Below are 19,466 nucleotides of genomic sequence, written 5' to 3' on the forward strand. Positions count from 1 at the left end.
GGATAGGGGAATGTACACAGCTCTGGGCTCCTGGGTAGAAAAGCAAAATACAGGTATAGAATGTCTTCTTCTTTCTTCTTTGGTGATCACTCGTAGCTGTGTTATGTCTTCCATAAACACAGTTTTAACAGTGAGTCTGTAAGTGACTGTGGAGGCCAATTCTGGATCCACATGTCCTTCCACAGTGGGGACATAGGTTTCCAGATGGGAGTTGATCACGGTGTGGATTTGCCAAGCGTGCCTTCCTCCTAGCACATTTCTTCCTTTCCTCCTGAGTTTGAGTGTCTTCAAAGCCCATGACACCATTGGTAAAGGCTGTTCTCCAATTGGAGCGCTCGCAAGCCATTGTTTCCCAGTTGTCGGTGTTTATACTACATTTTTAAAAGATTTTCCTTGGGAAAGTCTTTAAACCTCTTTTGTTGACCACCAGCTTTAAGCTTTCCATTTTTAAGTTCAGAATAGAGTAGCTGCTTTGGAAGACGATAATAATGCACAGATCATGTAGTGAAAATAAGCATATAAATAAAGGCCTATTTTTTTTCTACTTGGAGCTTACATCCTTTTCTTTTGGGTTTCTGGGAGAGATACCTCCAGTCTAGGAACCCGCTTTTAAATTTATCCAACACTACATCAGTTTCCGCCAAAGAAAAGAGGGTTGGGGGATGAAGACTCAGATGGAAGAAAGGATGAATCTAATTGGCCCATCTTGCAAATGTTGACATTCTCTTTCTCCCACATCCAGCTCCACCCTTTTCTGAGAAGTCTCCACTTCAACAGTACTACCATGGATGAGGTGCATTTCGATGAGGATGGGGAATTAGTGTCCGACTATGATGTTGTGAATTTGGTCACATTTCCTAACGAATCAGCTGCAAGAGTGAAAGTTGGTAAACTGGAAACCCAAGCATCACTTGGTCTAAAACTTACCATTCATGAGGAATCCACCGTGTGGCCCAGTTGGTTTAATCAGGTGGAGGATGTATTCATATTAATTCAGCAGTAGCTAGGAATGTGAACTGTGAGTCTGGAGGACTCCAGTTCAAATAAATTCAAAATAGCTAATATTTGCCTCAAACTCAACCTCTCCTTGGTTATTTGGAGATTATAATGCTGGATCCCTGCAAGATTCTACTTAGATAGTGTATAAATGATGAATAAAAAGTTGGCCTTAGCCTGAACCTCTCATTTGGAGATAACAAGGCTGAAATACTTAGTATAGCCATATATACCATTCTGCAAAGCATGGATACATCACCATAGAATGGTTTGGTACCTATAGACAAAACAGAAACTCACCAAACACTGTTTCCTTGATGCCTTTTTAGACAAGACCTCACTCTACCTGTACAGAAAGTTGCCAACCTGGATACAGAAAGGTGGTGCCAGAAGGACAGCCAATTTGCTGCTATAGTTGTGACCCATGCGTAGAAGGAACCATTTCCACTAACACAGGTAAATGGTATTGAAGAAACAACAGGCCCTAGGAAACTGAGAAAGAGGGTCAGGATGAAAGTAGGCATGCTAGGTTTGAAATGAAATTTTGCAAAGGAAGTGTGTGGTGCTTTCCAAAATAAAGATGCAGATTCTTCACAACATTTCAAAATTATTATTATTTGGTTCTTGTGAATCTATTTCAGTGAAACAATTAGGCCAACACACTGTTTGAGTGCACAGCTCCAAGCAGGCTCAAACTATAACCTCTTCCACTGCAGTGATTAAATGACTAATACTGTAAGCAGCACACCTCCTTATCTGCCTAATAAGCCATAGAACATTGACTCCACTTTTTGCTTTCCAACTTTTTTTTACATGACCAATTGACTTACTTTTTTTAAAAAAACAACAACAAAGGCTTAATACTTTGAGGCTTTTGGTGGGATGGAGGGATGAATCAGAGTATGAACTAGAAAGCATTCAAAGTTTTATCTTCAAATGGACTTTATTCACCTTTGTCCATGGCAATTATGGGAACTACTTTCAGGTGTAATAATAATAATAATAATAATAATAATAATAATTTATTATTTATACCCTGCCCATCTGGCTAGGTTTCCCAAGCCACTCTGGGCGGCTTCCAACAAAACACTAAAATTAACAATAACCTACTTAATTCCAAGCACTAATCATGGCCATATGAAGCTCAAAATCAATCCATTATCTGATGAGTAACTATTTCTCCAGGACTTCAGTTTTGCATCTGATTCCCAAGATTTGGCAGACTCCAACAGGCTTATTGCATGGTTGTTTGAGATGCTGCCTAAGAACTGTGTTAAAAGGGAGAATGCTGAGTAAAAATATAATAGGGGGGGATCAAATTTTGGTATGAAATTTCTGGAACACCTTGGAATTTGATGTACTGAAATCATTTTTTCTATCAGATGCAGATCATTGTCATCAGTGTCCAGAAGATCAATACGCAAACAACGAGAGGCATCAATGTCTCCCCAAGACCATAGTCTTCCTCTCCTATGAAGAACCCCTGGGGGTAACCTTGGCTTTCTTTGCCCTATTTTTGTGCCTAACCACAAGTACTATTTTGGGAATCTTCATTAAGTACCAGAGCACTCCACTAGTCAAAGCCAACAACCAAAACCTGACTTACATCCTCCTCGTTTCTCTCCTGCTTTCCTTTTTGTCCTCCTTTCTATTCATCGGCCAGCCTCGAAAGGTCACCTGCCTTCTCCGTCAAACTGCCTTCAGCATCATCTTCTCAATTGGCGTCTCTTCTGTGCTAGCAAAAACAACTACTGTGGTGCTTGCATTCTTGGCCACAAAACCTGGGAACAGCATCAGGAAATGGGTGGGGAAAAATTTGGCAAACTCCATTGTCCTCTTCTGTTGCAGCATTCAGTTTGGCATCTGCATTGCCTGGATCGGAATGTATCCCCCCTTCCCAGAACTGGACATGGATTCCCAGGTCACACAGACAATTCTGCAGTGTAATGAAGGGTCCACCACCATGTTTTACTCTGCCCTTGGCTACATGGGCCTTCTGGCTGCCATCTCTTTTATGGTTGCTTTCCTCTCCAGGAAGCTTCCTGGGGGGTTCAACGAAGCCAAGTTTATCACTTTCAGTATGCTAGTATTTTGCAGTGTTTGGGTCTCCTTTGTGCCAACCTACTTGAGCACCAAGGGGAAATACATGGTGGCTGTGCAGATCTTCTCCATCTTGGTTTCCAGTGCTGGGTTACTGGGCTGTATTTTCTTCCCCAAATGCTACATCATTGTCCTAAGGCCTGATTTGAATTCTAAGGTGCACCTAATGATGAAAAGAAAAGATTAGAGTTTGGTCAAATGTATAGCTCAGCCAAATTTCAGAAACGAATTCATATTTTACTCAACATGTTAGAATGGGATGACCATCTTTCCCTCCCAGGAGTGCCCTTTCAATATACACCATCATTCCCAGGAGAATTCTGGTTATATTTTCAAAGTGGACAGCAACCAGGCTTTTGATCTCTGCACACCTATTTTTTTTTATAAGTGTAAGGGGAGGGAACCATCATCATTTTGATGGTTAAGTCCAGTCTAAGGTACTATGGGGTGTGACACTTATCTCGCTTTCAGGCCGAGGAAGCCGGTGTTTGTCCATAGACAGCTTTCCAGGTCATGTAGCTAGCATGACTAAACCGCTTCTGGTGCAACGGGACACTGTGATGTAAACCAGAGCACATGGAAACACTGTTTACCTTCTGGCTACTGTGGTGTTTGCCTCCTAGGTGGGTCATAAGGAAAGGGTTAAATGAGTGAGAAGTGATTGGCCAGTGGGAACCCAAGGGGAGGAGTTAGAGTTCGAGTTCGAGTTGTTGGGAAGTCAGTTGGGAGTTGGAGAAGGAAGAGAGAGGATAAGTCTGTGGGTTGGTCGAGTTGTGTTATGAGGGAGTGAGGGAAACTGATAGGAGGAGTCAGATAGACAGTTGGGATAATTAGTTAGCAGTTATTAGGAAAGGTATAAGCTGGTATAGAAACTAAGATTAAGAAACTGACAAGAAAAATTATCTGAAACCATAAACTTGTTAAGGCTTATAAAATAAACTTGCTTATTTGATTTAATGTTAACAACTATCTTGACTCTATGTGTACCTGAGAGAAATGGGTTGGTGGCAGTGGGAAAGCAATCACAGTGGTGGCACAGGGTCAATAGACCTTCAAACGTCCGGGGACCCTGTGTGATCACCACAGCTGCCTATTTATCTACTTGCAGTGACGTGCTTTAGAACTGCTATGTTGGCAGGAGCTGGGATAGAGCAACAGGAGCTCACCCCGCCGTGGGGATTCGAACCACTGACCTTCCAATCAGCAAGCCCAAGAGGCTCTGTGGGTTAGACCACAGCACCACCCGCTCCTTGGTGTAGTGGTGTTGGTGAGTATGATTGAGAATGTGTGTGTGTGTGTTAGGGACTGCCATTTTAATGTATACAATAAAAATGTTTCCTGAGTTGCAACTCTCTGGGTCTACTTGAGTTCCTTTCTCATAAAGAACCAGCTACAAACAGATCAAAAGAACCTCTGATTTGTAACACTTCAAGGTGTTACATTTAGCCAGAAAGTACAGACTTTTCCAGTTACCAACCTTAAAAAAGGTAAAGGACCCCTGACAGTTAAGTCCAGTCACGAACGACTCTGGGGTTGCGGCGCTCATCTTACTTTGCTGGCCAGGGGAGCTGACGTTTGTCCGCAGAGTTTTTCCTGGTTATGTGGCCAGCATGACTAAGCCGCTTCTGTTGAAACCAGAGCAGCACACAGAAACACCGTTTACCTTCCCGCCAGAGCGGTACCTAGTTATCTACTTCACTTTGACGTGCTTTTGAACTGCTGGGTTGGCGGGAGCTGGGACTGAGCAACGGGAGCTCACCCTGTCATGGGGATCCGAACTGCTGACCTTCCGATCGGCAAGCCCTAGGCTCAGTGGTTTAGACCACAGCACCACCCACATTACCAACCTTAGTGGCCAGTTAATCAGAAATGATGGACGAACGCACACCTCCTGTGGTTGATCAATTCCTCAGGGGTTTAGATGCCGTATTGTAAAAGCTATGGTTTTCCCAGTAGTGATGTATGGAAGTGAGAGCTGGACCATCAAGAAGGCTGATCACAGAAGAATTGATGCTTTTGAATTATGGTGCTGGAGGAGACTCTTGAGAGTCCCATGGACTGCAAGAAGATCAAACCTATCCATTCTTAAGGAAATCAGCCCTGAGTGCTCACTGGAAGGACAGATCCTGAAGCTGAGGCTCCAATACTTTGGCCACCTCATGAGAAGAGAAGACTCCCTGGAAAAGACCCTGATGTTGGGAAAGATGGAGGGCACAAGGAGAAGGGGATGACAGAGGACAAGATGGTTGGACAGTGTTCTTGAAGCTACCAGCATGAGTTTGACCAAACTGCAGGAGGCAGTGGAAGACAGGAGTGCCTGGCGTGCTCTGGTCCATGGGGTCACGAAGAGTCGGACACGACTAAACGACTAAACAATAACAACATGTGGCTTAAGTGAATTCAAACCTGTTTAAATTGATTCTGGATCTCAAATAAATAATAGAATGGAAGGCAAACACCTTTAAGAAGCTGCTTTCTGGGACAATTGATACTGTTCTAAATTATGTGGCTAGACCTGTAATACATCCAGGTCAGGGTCTTTGTTCTACAGAGTTGTGAGGAAATTGTATCAGCTCCAGAATTGCCAGCATATATTGCTGGCTTCTTACCAAACAGTAGCATTTCTTTTAAATTTGTGAGTTGACAAAGCTCAAAGCAGGATTGGAAGTTGAGAAATATGGGCTAAGCAGTTCCAAAAAAGGCGACTCCCAGACTATTTAAACATTTTATTGAATGACAGAATGAAGGAACAGTGAGAGCACACACCATGCGATCTGTGATTAATATTAGTACTTGTGAGTGGATTGAATAGGCAACCTTACCTTAGCCTGATGGGGCTAACCTGCTTGTAAGAGCTTAGGGCAGACATATTAACATCAATGGGGCTGCAAATGAGGTGTACGGTTATGGTCAGATTAGGTTTTACACAGAAGTTCTAGTGTGAGCCCTGGACATGTTGGAGCAGTATTATTATTATTATTATTATTATTATTATTATTATTATTATCCCACCCATCTGGCTGGGTTTCCCCTGCCACTCTAGGCAGCTGCCAACAGAATATTAGAAACACGATAAAAGATCAAACATTAAAAACTTCCCTAAACAGGGCTGCTTTCAGAGGTCTTCTAAAAGTCAGATAGTTGTTTATTTCCTTGACATCTGATGAGAGGGTGTTCCACAAGGTGGGCGCGACTATCGAAAAGGCCCTCTGCCTGGTTCCCTGTAACCTCACTTCCCACAGTGAGGGAACCTCCAGAAGTCCTTTGGAGCTGGACCTCGGTGTCTGAATAATGGGGGTGGAGACGCTCCTTCAGTTTGGTAGCCAAGATGGCAGGAGCAAGTTGCTCACATTTTCTTCCAATCCCTCTCCCTTGGAAACATCTTGAGGACAATTAAGCATTGCTCTACAATCCCAACCAAATGCAGTGCAAACAACAACAGTTGTGTTAAGTGCTGGAGAAGGGTGTAGAAGGGAGGGGATCACCCAGTGTGGCAGGAGCAGAAGAGTAGATGAGCTAACTCTCCGGCCAAGTTCCCCTTTGTCTCTCCAGGCAATGCAGAAGCATACATAAAAATCATGTTCCTGACTCTCTGGGGAGTCTCCCCCACTAAGCTGGTGGTGGCGAAACTGGCCTTCCAGATATTGTTATACTCCCAATGGCCATCAACCCCCAACAGTCAAGGATGATGGGATTTGCAGTCCAGCAACACCTGTAGGGTCACAAATTTCCTACACTTCCGCTAAACTTTAATCCAAGTTCACTGTCCTTTCAGTTGTCCCAGGGGTAAGTGTGGCATAAACGTTTGCAAACATGTATTCTCCTGTGCATACGCAACAAAGAGGTGTTCTTATGTCCCCTGCAATTATTAATATCATGGTGATTAATTTGTGTTCCTGGGACCAACATCCCATAGGGTTTTATTTTTTAGAGGTCCCTTTTAAAATCAGTAATAATAGTAATAATAATATTGGAACTGAAAATCACTGATCATTTTTTGCACCAAACATGGAAAGAGAGGAACATCAATACAAATATACTGAGCTAATAAGGATGAGGGTTGGGGTTCTGACCATCAGAGCTGGTCTGCCAGTTGGATGTTTGATTTCCTCTTCTTTAGAGGCAATCATAGAGGCCATGTTCCTCCTCTATGAAGTCAGACACAGAATGGGGCTTGCAAGGCTGTTGTATTTCCCCCCGACAGATCTCTCTGGCAGTGTACTTTCTGGATATACCATAAAGCCAAGTGAAGGAAGGTGCCCCTTGTTTGTTTGTGCCTAAAATGATCCTGCTGCTAATATCGCTTCACTGGTTTTTTGGGGTAGTAAAGTCTGAAAATGTAGACCTCTCATCCCTACGAACACCTCCAAATAATTATCAGAGTCCAGGAGATTACTTCATTGCTGGAGTTATACCTGTGAGGACAGCTCTGTATCCAACCCATGACTTCAAGTCTGACCCTGTCCATGACTTCATCCCGTAAGTGTTACTTGCTGTTAGCTTTAAATTGTTTCCAGTCGATTCCAATCTTCCCTGCTACAGATTGTATTCAGAATCAGCAGCAGATTCTTAAGCAAATTGGTTTTGAAAAGTGATATGAAAGGTGACTGGGGAAGTGGAAATATGAAGGAAATATGCTCCAGTGCTCACAAATATCCAGACACAAACCTGGGCTTTCCAAACTTAATCTTGGCAAAATAACTGTCCCCGCTTTGGTGAGATATGAGAGATGCTGTTTCACACAATTGTTGGTGTGAGTAACACAATATGTTCTTTTCCATACGTTATATAAAAGTTCCAGTTCTGAGTTGGGAGCAGATCCATCTTATTTGTACTGTAATATGCAATTTTACATCATAAGGAACTCATTCTCTGAGTGTTAATTCTTATGTAGTTGAAATGTCACCATTCTCACAAAAAGGGAAGTAGCATCAGACTTGGGGGAACTCCAAAGTTTGCAAAAAATAAAATTTAGGAAACAAAACGTCAGCCAGATGCAACAGGTAGATGGTAGATGCTCAATTTCCTTTTCATTCCAGGATACTGGAAAGGAATTATGAACACATCCTGGCCATCTTGTTTGCCATTAATGAGATTAATGAGAATCCCAAGCTCTTACCTAACATCACCGTTGGCTACAGGATCTATGAAAATTGTTTCAGTTCCAGGACAGCCTCTGAAGCCACCATAGACCTGTTGTCTACTAGACATTGGATGGTCCCTAATTTCAGGTGCGGAAGGCAAGGGAAGCTCCTGGCTGTTATTCAAGGAGGGGACTTTGAAACCTTTTTCCAGATGGCAACCATGCTAAACATTTACGAGGTCCCTCAGGTAGGGAGAACAACATGGGCTGGGCAGAACAAATCTCAGACCAAATGCCTTAACTCTTGTGATTGAAAGTGGGGTTTACTTATCTACTTGCACTGCGTGCTTTCGAACTGCTAGGTTGGCAGGAGCAGGGACCGAGCAACAGGAGCTCACCCCATCGTGGGGATTCAAACCGCCGACCTTCTGATCGGCAAGCCCAAGGCTCCGTGGTTTATTTCTTTGCAAAGTGGGTTGCATTTCTAACTAAAATCTGGAGCTTGTATTTCAGATGGCTGGAAAGATATTGTGTTACCTGACAATGTTTTGGACTTGTTTTAAACCATTTTTAATCTTTAATTTTAAATCATTTAAATATTCCCTGGAATATTATCTTGAAGAACAGGAAACAAATAAAATAAGAACATGAATATAGCCAGTCAGAAGGAAGCAAGTACCATTGAGTTCTTGGTTTGGGTCATATGTGCATAAAAATTGTGTCAGGATGATAAAATGTCCAAATCCAATAAAAGTTTAGTAAATTGGTGATTTCTATCACCATTGTAAAATGAAGGCCAATTGTGGAAAATGAAAACAATATTCAAGTGGAAAATGCAGCAAACTTTGGTTGGTTTGGAAAAGTTCAAACAGTTGTACTCTAAACTGTCTCTAGAGGCAGTTCTGTAAGGGAACAAAATGTATACTGATGGGAAAGAAATATCAACAATCCTATACCCACTTTCCTGGGAATCAGTCCGATTGAACTCAGTGGGACTTTACATCTGAGTAGACAAACATGTGTAAGGTTGTGCTGTTAAGTAGAAGGCATTGTTGACTAGCAATGTTATTTCCAACACTAAACATTCTTTCCTTTCCTTACTAGCTGATTTATGGTTTTGTCAATAATATTCTGAGTGATGAAATTCATTTTCCCTCTTCCTACTGGATGAACCCCAAGGAAGCTCCACAGTTCAAGGGGATAGTGAAATTGCTGCTGCATTTCAGGTGGACGTGGATCGGTCTCATTGCTCCAGACAATGATGGCGGAGATCAGTTTGTGAAAGCCATGAAGGCTGAGGTCTTTAGCAGTGCTATTTGTATAGCCTTCACATATGCAATCCCACGACTATTTTATGTTGAAATGAATGTTCCGAAAGACATACTTTTAAATTGCGTAGAACATCTGACTCAGAGGAAAGCCAACGTGATCATTTATTACGGCGATTCCGAATCAATGTTTCTGATGCCACACGGGCTGAAGGAAGTTGAAAGACAAAGCAATGCCGCTGTAGGGAAAGTCTGGATTTCCACAGCACTGTGGGGCTTCACCTTAACCACATCTTTCTCATACTGGGACATGACTTTCTTCCATGGCGCTTTGTCATTTGTCTTTCAAACGGACAAAAGGATAAAATCCCAGAAACTTTTCTTGACTGAAGATTGGGTTTTCCTTGATAGTGTTTGGCCAGACATATTTGAGGGCTCTCATACCCACCACAGATGGTCAAGGAAAACTTGGGAAAGGTGCATGCGAAGGGGAAACCTCCCCAAGGGTGGGATGGTTATGTCTGCTGAGAGCTACAATATTTATAATGCTGTCTATGTCGTGGCACATGCCTTACATGCTCTGATCACACCTGTATCTCACCACATGATGACTGCAAAAGAAGGTATACCGGGCCTTCTGAGTGTAGAGCCATGGCAGGTAAGAGTGGGAGAGATTCACTGAAATCACAACTGAAATAGGAAGAACATGTCTGTTGTTGTCACACACCATTTTCTTTCACTTGGGTCATTTGTGTGTGTGGTACACACTCCTGTACCACTTTAACAGTCATGGCTTCCCTCAATGAATCATGGGAACTGTAGTTTTTTTAGGGGTGCTGAGGTTTGTTAGAAGACCCCTATTCGCCTCACAAGGCTACAATTTGCAGAATTCCCTTGGCAGAGGGATAGATTGTTAAAACAGTCTGGGAATTGTAGCTCTGTGAGAGGAATAGAGGTCTCCTAACAACTCTCCTTCACAAACCACAGTTCATGGGATTCTTTGGGAGAAGACACGGCTGTTTAAAGTGTTGAAAGGCAGGCAAAAACTCCTGCTTATGTACATATAATAACTTAGTTCCATCTACCTCACAAGGTTGTTGTGGAGAAAGAAAGAAAAAGCAGGGAAGGCAATGGGCACATCCCTGAGCTCCTGGACAGAAAAATATACATCTCTAGAATGTAGTATTCACAGGTTGTGTAGAGAAAAATAAACATGAGTGTTTTTTGGGGGGGAGGCTAGTTTAATTTCATTGTACACAGGTTGTACAATAACAATAAAGGTATTATTATTATTATTGTGTAGCGATAAATAAACATGTACAAACACATGAAAGCAGCTTTCCCCTTGCTTTAAGCATCTCAGCCCATCGTCTCCTCATATTTTACAGTAAAATAACAAAAAACAAACATTTTCTACCCTATATATATATAAACAAGCTGAAAATACCCCAATTCAGTGCTTTTTTCCTTGGGGGTACTCAAGGGTATGCAGTACCGGCACCTTTTTGGCTAGAAGAAAAGCACTGCCCTAACTGCGTGCAGTTAACTGCAGTTAGTCGCTGAGCCACCAATGCTCAGCCTAACCTACTCCATAGGGCTGCTGTGAAGGTAAAAGCAGGAAGGGGAAAACAGTGTGCCAAATCTGACTCTCTGCGACCCCATGGTGCTGTTGTGCGCTCATCGCCTGTGTCCAACAGCATGGTGGTGTTGTTGCTGAATGCCAAGTTGCTCATAATAATAATAATAATAATAATAATAATAATAATAATTTATTTATACCCCACCCATCTGGCTGGGTTTCCCCAGCCACTCTGGGCAGCTTCCAACAAAATATTAAAATACAATAGTCTGTTAAACTTTAAAAGCTTCCCTAAACAGGGCTGCCTTCAGATGTCTTCTAAAAGTCTGGTAGTTGTTTATCTCTTTGACACCTGATGGGTGGGCATTCCACAGGGCAGGCGCCACTACTGAGAAGGCCCTCTGTCTGGTTCCCTGTAACCTCACTTCTCGCAGTGAGGGAACTGCCAGAAGGCCCTCGGTGCTGGACCTCAGTGTCCGGGCTGAATGATGAGGGTGGAGACACTCCTTCAGGCATACTGGGCCGAGGCCGTTTAGGTCTTTAAAGGTCAGCACTTTGAATTGTGCTCAGAAACGTACTCATTTGTGCTCATTCATTATTCAATTAGGGGTGAGGGCACCAAGCTGGGGTGCATTACTGAGACTTGGGTTGGTGCAACTACATGACTACCTGGGTGGAGAAGAAAGCTTGCCATGGTTCACAGGAGTTTGTTCTCCCTCACCAGGAAACCTCTCTTTGCCTTGGAGCAGAAGTAGAGGGCCTGCATCTACTGCTGGGTCTGAGAGACAGGTCAGGGCCGCTGTTGGTGTACCACCCACTCATCTGCCCAAAAGCTTCTCTGACACGGTTTTCTTTTTCTTTGCTTTTCCTTTTCCCTCCAAGTTTTTATTTATACTCTTTAGGTTTATGCATTTCATTAGTTTTACAATCACTTTAACATTTCAAAGTTTGACTTCCTTCGCCCTCTTCCTGTAGTTCCTTAAATTTATTTTTTAACAACTTCTGCATATCCAAATTCATTTAATTTGCTCATTTAATTATCTACTTTAAATATATACTCTTAAGAAACTGCAGGTTATTACAATAATCCTGCTAATGTTTTTATCTGTTTGCAATTTATCTGTAAATATTCAATAAACCATTTCCATTCTTTTATAAAAAGTTATCTTAATTTCTTATTCTTCCAGTAAGTTTCACTATTTCTGCATATTCCATAAGTTTTTGTATCCATTCTTCCTTTGCTGGGACTTCTGCTTCTTTCCAGTCTGGGGCAAGTAACATTCTTGCTGCTGTAGTAGCATACATAAATAAATTTCTATACAATTTAGGTAGCACTGTCCCTATAATTCCCAAAAGAAAAGCTTCTGGGTTTTTTTTACCAAAGTTATTTTGAACATCCTTTTCAATTCATTGTATATCATTTCCCAGTAAGCTTTAACCTTACTACAAGACCACCACATATGATAAAAAGAACCTTCCTTCTCTCTACATTTCCAACACTTGTTTGATTTAGATTTATACATTTTTACCAGTTTACTTGGTGTTAGATACCAATGACATATCATTTTCATATAATTTTCTCTTCAACCATAACATGCTGTAAATTTTATATCCATATTCCACAATCATTCCCATGCTTCCATATCTATATTATGACCGATATCTATTGCCCAGTGCAACATTGAGGATTTTGCTTGCTCACCCTTTGTCTCCCATTCCAATAATATTTTATACATTTTAGACAGCACTTTTACATTACATTCCAACAGGTCTCTCTCCAGTTGCGATATTTGATCTCTGACACGGTTTTCAGCATGGTTCTGAAGGAATCCTGGCTGATAATTCTGGGTGACTTCAACATTCAAGTGGAGGCTACAGCCATATCACATCAATTCTAGGGCAGGGGATGGGGGAATAGAACAGTTGGAGACTGGAAATGAAAAGAGGAATGGGATCTTAATTGTTTTACCCATTTCGCAAATGTTGGCCTTCTCTCCCTGCCTCTCATTTCAGCTTCACCGTTTCCTGAGAACTGTCCGCTTTAACAGCACTACCATGGATGAAATATATTTTGATGAAGATGAGCTGGTAGCCAGCTATGATATTGTGAATGTGGTTGTGTTTCCTAACAATACTGTTTCACGGGTGAAAGTTGGCAAGTTGGAGACCCAAGCTTCCTCAGGTGTACAGTTGATTATTCACGAGGAGGCCATAGTGTGGCCCAACTGGTTTAATCAGGTGGGGAATATATCCTTTGTAAACCAAAACAAAACAAAAAGCACCCCCAAACTGATATAATTGTAGTTAAGGAAGTGAGCAGTGATCCTGGAGATCTCCAGTTCAAATGAACAATGAAAAAATTAGCTCATCTCAGCTGTCAGGAATGAGCCAGTTCCTGGTGGAACTTTACAGCCGGCTGCAGAACAGAGAGGTTTAGATTTGACCCAGGAGGAACAGTGGCCTGTGCCGAATCCCCTGGACATTGGAATGCGGGTTGCCAAGGGAACAACTGAGAGTGGGCTGGAACACAGCCAAAGCTCTCAGGAAACTCAAACAGGTGTGAACAGACACAGAGACAGTATTGCGGAACCGGAAGCAGTTGGAGCTGATCCAATGTCTGAAGAGTCGGTGAATGGGAGGGCTGCTAGACAGGAAGCAAAACAAGTAAGGTGCAAAAGTTCAATATCTTCTGTAGGAACTGGAAGGAGTCTTCAGAAGGGTCGTCTTGAGTGATAATGTTGGCAGCTTTGTTAGAACCATCTGGAGCTATTTGTTTGCTTTTGCAATAAATCCTCCTTTTTAATTACCTACGCTTACTGTGTTATCAAGCCTGGAACCTGGACTCCTGACATCAGCCTTAACCTCTCATTTGTTATTTGGACATAATAATCTTGGAATAAGATGCTATGCTGATCATTTTTAACAAGTACTTTGCAGCACCTTAAAAACTCAGAATGAATTGTGTCACATGCTCTTATGCTATAATATATTTTGTTTGGGTTTCCATCACAATAGAAGGGTTTAGTAGCCACAGATAAAGCAGAAACTCCTCAAACCCTATTTGTTTTCTTGGTGCCCTTCAGACAAGGCCTCGTTCTGCCTGTACAGAAAGCTGCCAACCCGGATCCAGCAAGGTGGTGCCCGAAGGACAACCAATTTGCTGCTATAATTGTGACCCTTGTGTGGAAGGAACCATTTCTACCAAGGCAGGTAAATGATTTTGTAGGAACAGCAGACCCTGGGAGACTGAGGAGGAGGTTCAAAATGAAAGTAGTCAAGCTAGGCCAGAAAAGAATTCTGGCACAATCGGGACGATTTGCAAAACGGAGATCCAGAACACCAAGGTGCTGATTTTTCACAACACCTTTACATTTTTAATCTTCAGTTCTTGAGAATCAGTTCCAAGGCAATAATTTGCCTAATGCAATGTAGCCCCAAAGAGACTGAAGTTATAGCTTGTTCCCCTGCTAGGTACTCTCAGAAAGCCTCTGCTGCACCACATTCACCCATTCAAGCCACTAAACAGCATGTGGTCTGTGAAGGCTATTGACCATAATAGGGTTGTCCATCCCTACAACTCCTTTAACACTCAGGCCCTGGGTTGCTCTGGATGGGCCATATCAGTGGCTGTCTCAACCCAATTTATCTCAAGCCCCCCACTGCCATGTCCTGAATCAGGACTTCAGTTGAATCCAGTGCATAGTTTTAGAACAGTTTTCAGATTTTATGGCTGCAGTCTTTCAATGGCACAAAAATGCATCTTGGCCATTTTGCCACAGCCACAGTTCTTTTTCTGTCCAATCATGCTTCGTTCTGAGTTGTTACAATGGTATTAAAATGCTGACCTCTAGTACTATTCCATTTTTCATTATTTCAGTAAAACACATCAGTGCGCTGGGCGTTCCAGACCATTCTCTGAAGAATTCTTTTTAGTCCCCCCAGTTGTTCCTGCTCCGATTTAGACATCGCTGCACCACATTTCTTGACCAGTGCTTTGGAAGTTCATTTTAAAAAGGAACTGGTTTCAGTTCAAGTTAATCCCCCCCCCCCCCAAAATGAGCTGGTTCACTTCACGTTCAGTCAAGAGAACTTGTTTAGCTCACAAAAAGCAGGTATTCCATGACTCACAGCCAAGATTGCCTCTGGCCTCTTCAGCAGCCTCAACTTTTGTAGCTGGAGTCAGTTATGGCCCTATCCTCTCAGGCCAGGTGGGAAAAGGTCTGAAAGGTGGGGAGCAGGTCCTCCAGGACTTACAACCAAGATGGCTTACCCTGTTTAATTTGTACCAGCCAGGAAACTGTTAAATGGATTTCCATTTCACTTCTTTCTTTTAATGAAAGCTAAGTGTAATGAAAGCTAAGAGTATGGGGATAGCGGGGGGTTGAACACGAGGATGAACTATAAATTGTTCAAAGTTCTAGCCTGGAATGAATTTAATGTGTCATTAATTCACCCACAACTATGGCAACTGTATTATTCAGATATTTTTGAACTAGTTCAGCTGAACCAATTCATTCAAAGCACTAATTGTGGCCTTATGTAGCTCAACATCAATTCATTACCTGATGAATAACTATTTCTCCTGGTGTTCAGCTATGCTCCTCATTCTATAGATCTGACAGGCTCCAGTAGCCTACCGCCATTCTAGATTTGTTTGAGATGTTGCGCAGGATGTGAAGTAGAAGGCAGAATGTTGAGTAAAACTACACAAAAGCAAATCAAGCGGCCTCATTTATGTAGGGAGATTCTTGTTAATAATGAAAACTATTGACATTCGATGTACTTAAATTATTAATTCCTTTCAGATGAAGACCATTGTCATCAGTGTCCAGAAGATCAATACTCAAACGATGACAAACATCAATGTATCCTCAAGACTACAGTCTTCCTCTCCTATGAAGAACCTCTGGGGTTTACCTTGGTTTTCTTTGCCCTAATTTTGTGCCTAACCACAGGTTCTGTTTTGGGAATCTTCATTAAAAACCAAGACACTCCACTAGTTAAAGCCAACAACCATACTCTCACTTACATCCTCCTTGTTTCTCTCCTGCTTTCCTTTTTGTCCTCCTTTCTATTCATCGGCCAGCCTCAAAAGGTCACCTGCCTTCTCCGTCAAACTGCCTTCAGCATCATCTTCTCAGTTGCCGTCTCGTCTGTGCTGGCAAAAACTATAACTGTGGTTTTGGCATTCATGGCCACGAAGCCAGGGAACAGCATCCGGAAGTGGGTGGGAAAAAATTTGGCAAACTCCATTGTCCTCTTCTGTTGCAGCATTCAGTTTGGCATCTGCATTGCTTGGATCGGAATCTCTCCTCCATTCCCAGAACTGGACATGGATTCGCAGGTCAGACAGATAATATTGCAATGCAATGAAGGGTCCATCGCTATGTTTTATTGTGCCCTTGGCTACATGGGCCTTCTGGCTGCAATCTCTTTTACTGTAGCGTTCCTAGCCAGGAAGCTTCCTGGGGGTTTCAACGAAGCCAAGTTTATCACCTTCAGCATGCTGGTGTTTTGCAGTGTTTGGGTCTCCTTTGTGCCAACTTACCTTAGCACCAAGGGGAAATACATGGTGGCTGTGCAGATCTTCTCCATCTTGGTTTCCAGTGCTGGGTTACTGGTTTGTATCTTCCTTCCCAAATGCCACATCATTGTTCTTCGGCCTTATCTGAATACAAAGGAGCACCTAATGATGAAAAGGAAAAATTAGGGTTGTCTAAAATGTAGGCCCCAGTCCCATTTCAGAGGTGCACATGAGGAGCCAATGAATTCAGATATTTGGGGTGTGGGGGTGTTTTAAACACATAAAAAACCTTAGTATGACACAGCCATTTTTCCTGAGAGCAATTTCCCCTGAGAATGGTCTACTGTTCTTTCTAGGGGTATTCTGTGTATAATGTCAAACATGCAGCAGGGATACTTTCATTTACTTTCATTATTTCAATGGAAAACATATGTTTCTCATTAAAATGTGACTTTATTACAATACAATGTTAATAAAACAGAAACACTGAGCAAGACCAAGGCCATATTAGTCTCTAGTTGACCTCTGAAACCTTTTCCAGGCACATCATGGGAAACATCTCCTGAAGACTGAAGGCTGTGGCTTAGCTGTTAAGCACAGATAACTACCCAAATAGATTTGTCAAAAGGAACATATATTTGTATGAATGACTTGAGTCTTGGTTGATAGATTTGGGTACTGGAATTGCCCAACATGTCAAAAGAGTGTTTGGGCGACTCAGAAAAGACAATTCAGCTTACATTGCCAACCTTTGCAACTGACAGCCTTGTAAATATTCCTGAATCATATTTTTCTGCGCATGTCATGATTTACCTGTACAACCCATTTCAGTGACATTTCTGTGACAATTATATGGGTGGCCCTTTGGACACCGACCAAGCGTTCAAAATCTTTGACACACATGTGATTGGGGCTCTTCTTTTTTGAGGTGAGAAATCTCTTTTGCAGCAGATCAACAAATGATCAAGGCTTTCAGATATGCTTGGTTGCAAAACTCCCGTTTTCTTTTCCTTCTTCTCTGACTGACTAGAGAGCCTCTTAAGGGACTGTGAGCCCATTTGAAATCAAGGGAGATTGTATTTTATTTTTGCTCACAATATTGTATGTTGCTTCGAGTTGCTGTGGCAAAAAAGTGACCAATAAATTTAATAAATTGTTGTTGTTGTTAGTAGCTTTTCTCACAGAGTGACCCATTAAAAGCAAAATAAAAAGCTAAAAACACAACTGTAGAGACAATGGCAGGACTTACAGAGCTTGCCTTACTCAAAGAGGCCACAATGCAACCCTTCAAATTAAGGGCCAAAAGTCTGAGTAAAGAGAAACGTCACTGTATGATGTCTAGGATGGTGCCAGACCATCCACAAGGACAGCATTTCACAAGCAGGGGGCCACCACTGGTTTTGGGGTTGCCACCCTCCAAACATCCTATGGAGGGGCACATGCTGGGCCCTGATTGTGTTTGCAGGGTCTGGAGTGGTTCATGGAAGCAAAGGTGGTACTTGAGGTAGTGGGGTCCTGAGCTACATAAGGCTTTAATAGGTCAAAACTGGCATTTGAATTGAACCTGGAAACTAATTGATAGCTAGTGCAGTGTTCAGACTGCCTTACCCAAGTCAACAACTTGGTGTCAGGAATGAGCTAGCTCCAAGTGGAACTTTACAGCCAGCTGCAGAATACGGGCAGGAACAGAGAGGTTTAGATTTGACACAAGCTGAGCATAGGCCAGAGCTGCCAGCATCGACTCCCTCTGACCTTGGATGGCTGGTTGCCAAGGGAACAACTGAGAGCGGGATGGAACACAGCCAAAGCTTTCAGGAAGCTCAAACAGGTACATACAGAAACAGAGACAGTCTTGCAGAACAGGAAGAGCTTGGAGCTGATCCAATAAGTCCGAAGAGTTGGTGAATGGGAGAGCTGTTGGACAGGAAGCAAAACAAGAGACGTAAGGAGCGAAGGTTCAATATCTTCTATAGGAACCGGAAGGAGTCTTCAGAAGGGTCATGTTGAGTGATATTGTCGGCGGCTTTGTTAGAGCCGTCCAGAGCTATCTGTCTGTTTTTGCAATAAATCCTAATTTTTAATTACCTATGCTTACTTTGTTATCAAGCTGGAACCTGGACTCCTGACACCTGGCAATTGAATTTTGCATCAGCATCCATTTCTGAACCATCTTCAAAGGCAGCCTCACATATAGCAAATTTTTGCACCAGCATCCATTTGGCACCAGCATCCATTTCTGAACCATCTTCAAATGCAGCCTCACATACAGCAAATTGCAGTAGTGATGTATGGAAGTGAGAGCTAGACCATAAGGAGGCTGATAACCGAAGAATTGATGCTTTTGAATTATGGTGCTGGAGGAGACTCTTGAGAGTCCCATGGACTGCAAGAAGATCAAACCTCTCCATTCTGAAGGAAATCAGCCCTGAGTTCTCACTGGAAGGACAGATCATGAAGCTGAGGCTCCAATACTTTGGCTACCTCATGATAACTCCCTTGAAAAGATACTGATGTTGGGAAAGATGGAGGGCACAAGGAGAAGGGAACGACAGAGGACGAGATGGTTGGACAGTGTTCTCGAAGCTACCAGCATGAGTTTGACCAAACTGCGGGAGGCAGTGGAAGACAGGAGTGCCTGGCGTGCTCTGGTCCATGGGGTCGCGAAGAGTCGGACACGACTAAACGACTAAACAAAAACAAAGTGTATCCCATTTCTTCCCCCCACTTACTCTTTGAAATCACCCCACTTCCTTTTATGTCATACTTTAGGCACCTCTTGAGAGCATTGTGTGTCTCTTTTGCAGTTGCATTCCAAATACCGTGGACGCTCGGGATGCGAACATGATCCATACAGGATGCACATTCGCAACACGCAGCATCTGCAACCCGCAGTAGCGTGTCTGTGCACACGTGGGT

The 19,466-nt window shown here is 42.6% G+C and overlaps 2 protein-coding genes across 2 annotated transcripts; both read left to right on the forward strand.

The window, feature by feature from the left end:
- Window positions 1-784: 784 nt before the first annotated feature.
- Window positions 785-3,529, forward strand: LOC308465203 (vomeronasal type-2 receptor 26-like; the record flags this gene model as incomplete). Its single annotated transcript, XM_080984966.1, has 3 exons — window positions 785-887; window positions 1,351-1,452; window positions 2,379-3,529. The coding sequence occupies 3 exons, from the start codon at window positions 785-787 to the stop codon at window positions 3,281-3,283; spliced, it is 1,110 nt and encodes a 369-aa protein (XP_080841092.1). The 3' UTR covers window positions 3,284-3,529.
- A 3,849-nt stretch (window positions 3,530-7,378) lies between these two features.
- On the forward strand, window positions 7,379-16,853 carry LOC308465219 (vomeronasal type-2 receptor 26-like; the record flags this gene model as incomplete). The annotated part of the gene is made up of 6 exons (XM_080984967.1): window positions 7,379-7,575; window positions 8,136-8,427; window positions 9,284-10,105; window positions 13,040-13,264; window positions 14,110-14,236; window positions 15,832-16,853. The coding sequence occupies 6 exons, from the start codon at window positions 7,379-7,381 to the stop codon at window positions 16,734-16,736; spliced, it is 2,568 nt and encodes an 855-aa protein (XP_080841093.1). The 3' UTR covers window positions 16,737-16,853.
- Between the last annotated feature and the right edge of the window lie 2,613 nt (window positions 16,854-19,466).

Source organism: Podarcis pityusensis (assembly GCF_964106645.2).
Source record: "Podarcis pityusensis genome assembly, chromosome: 2".
NCBI lineage: Eukaryota > Metazoa > Chordata > Lepidosauria > Squamata > Lacertidae > Podarcis > Podarcis pityusensis.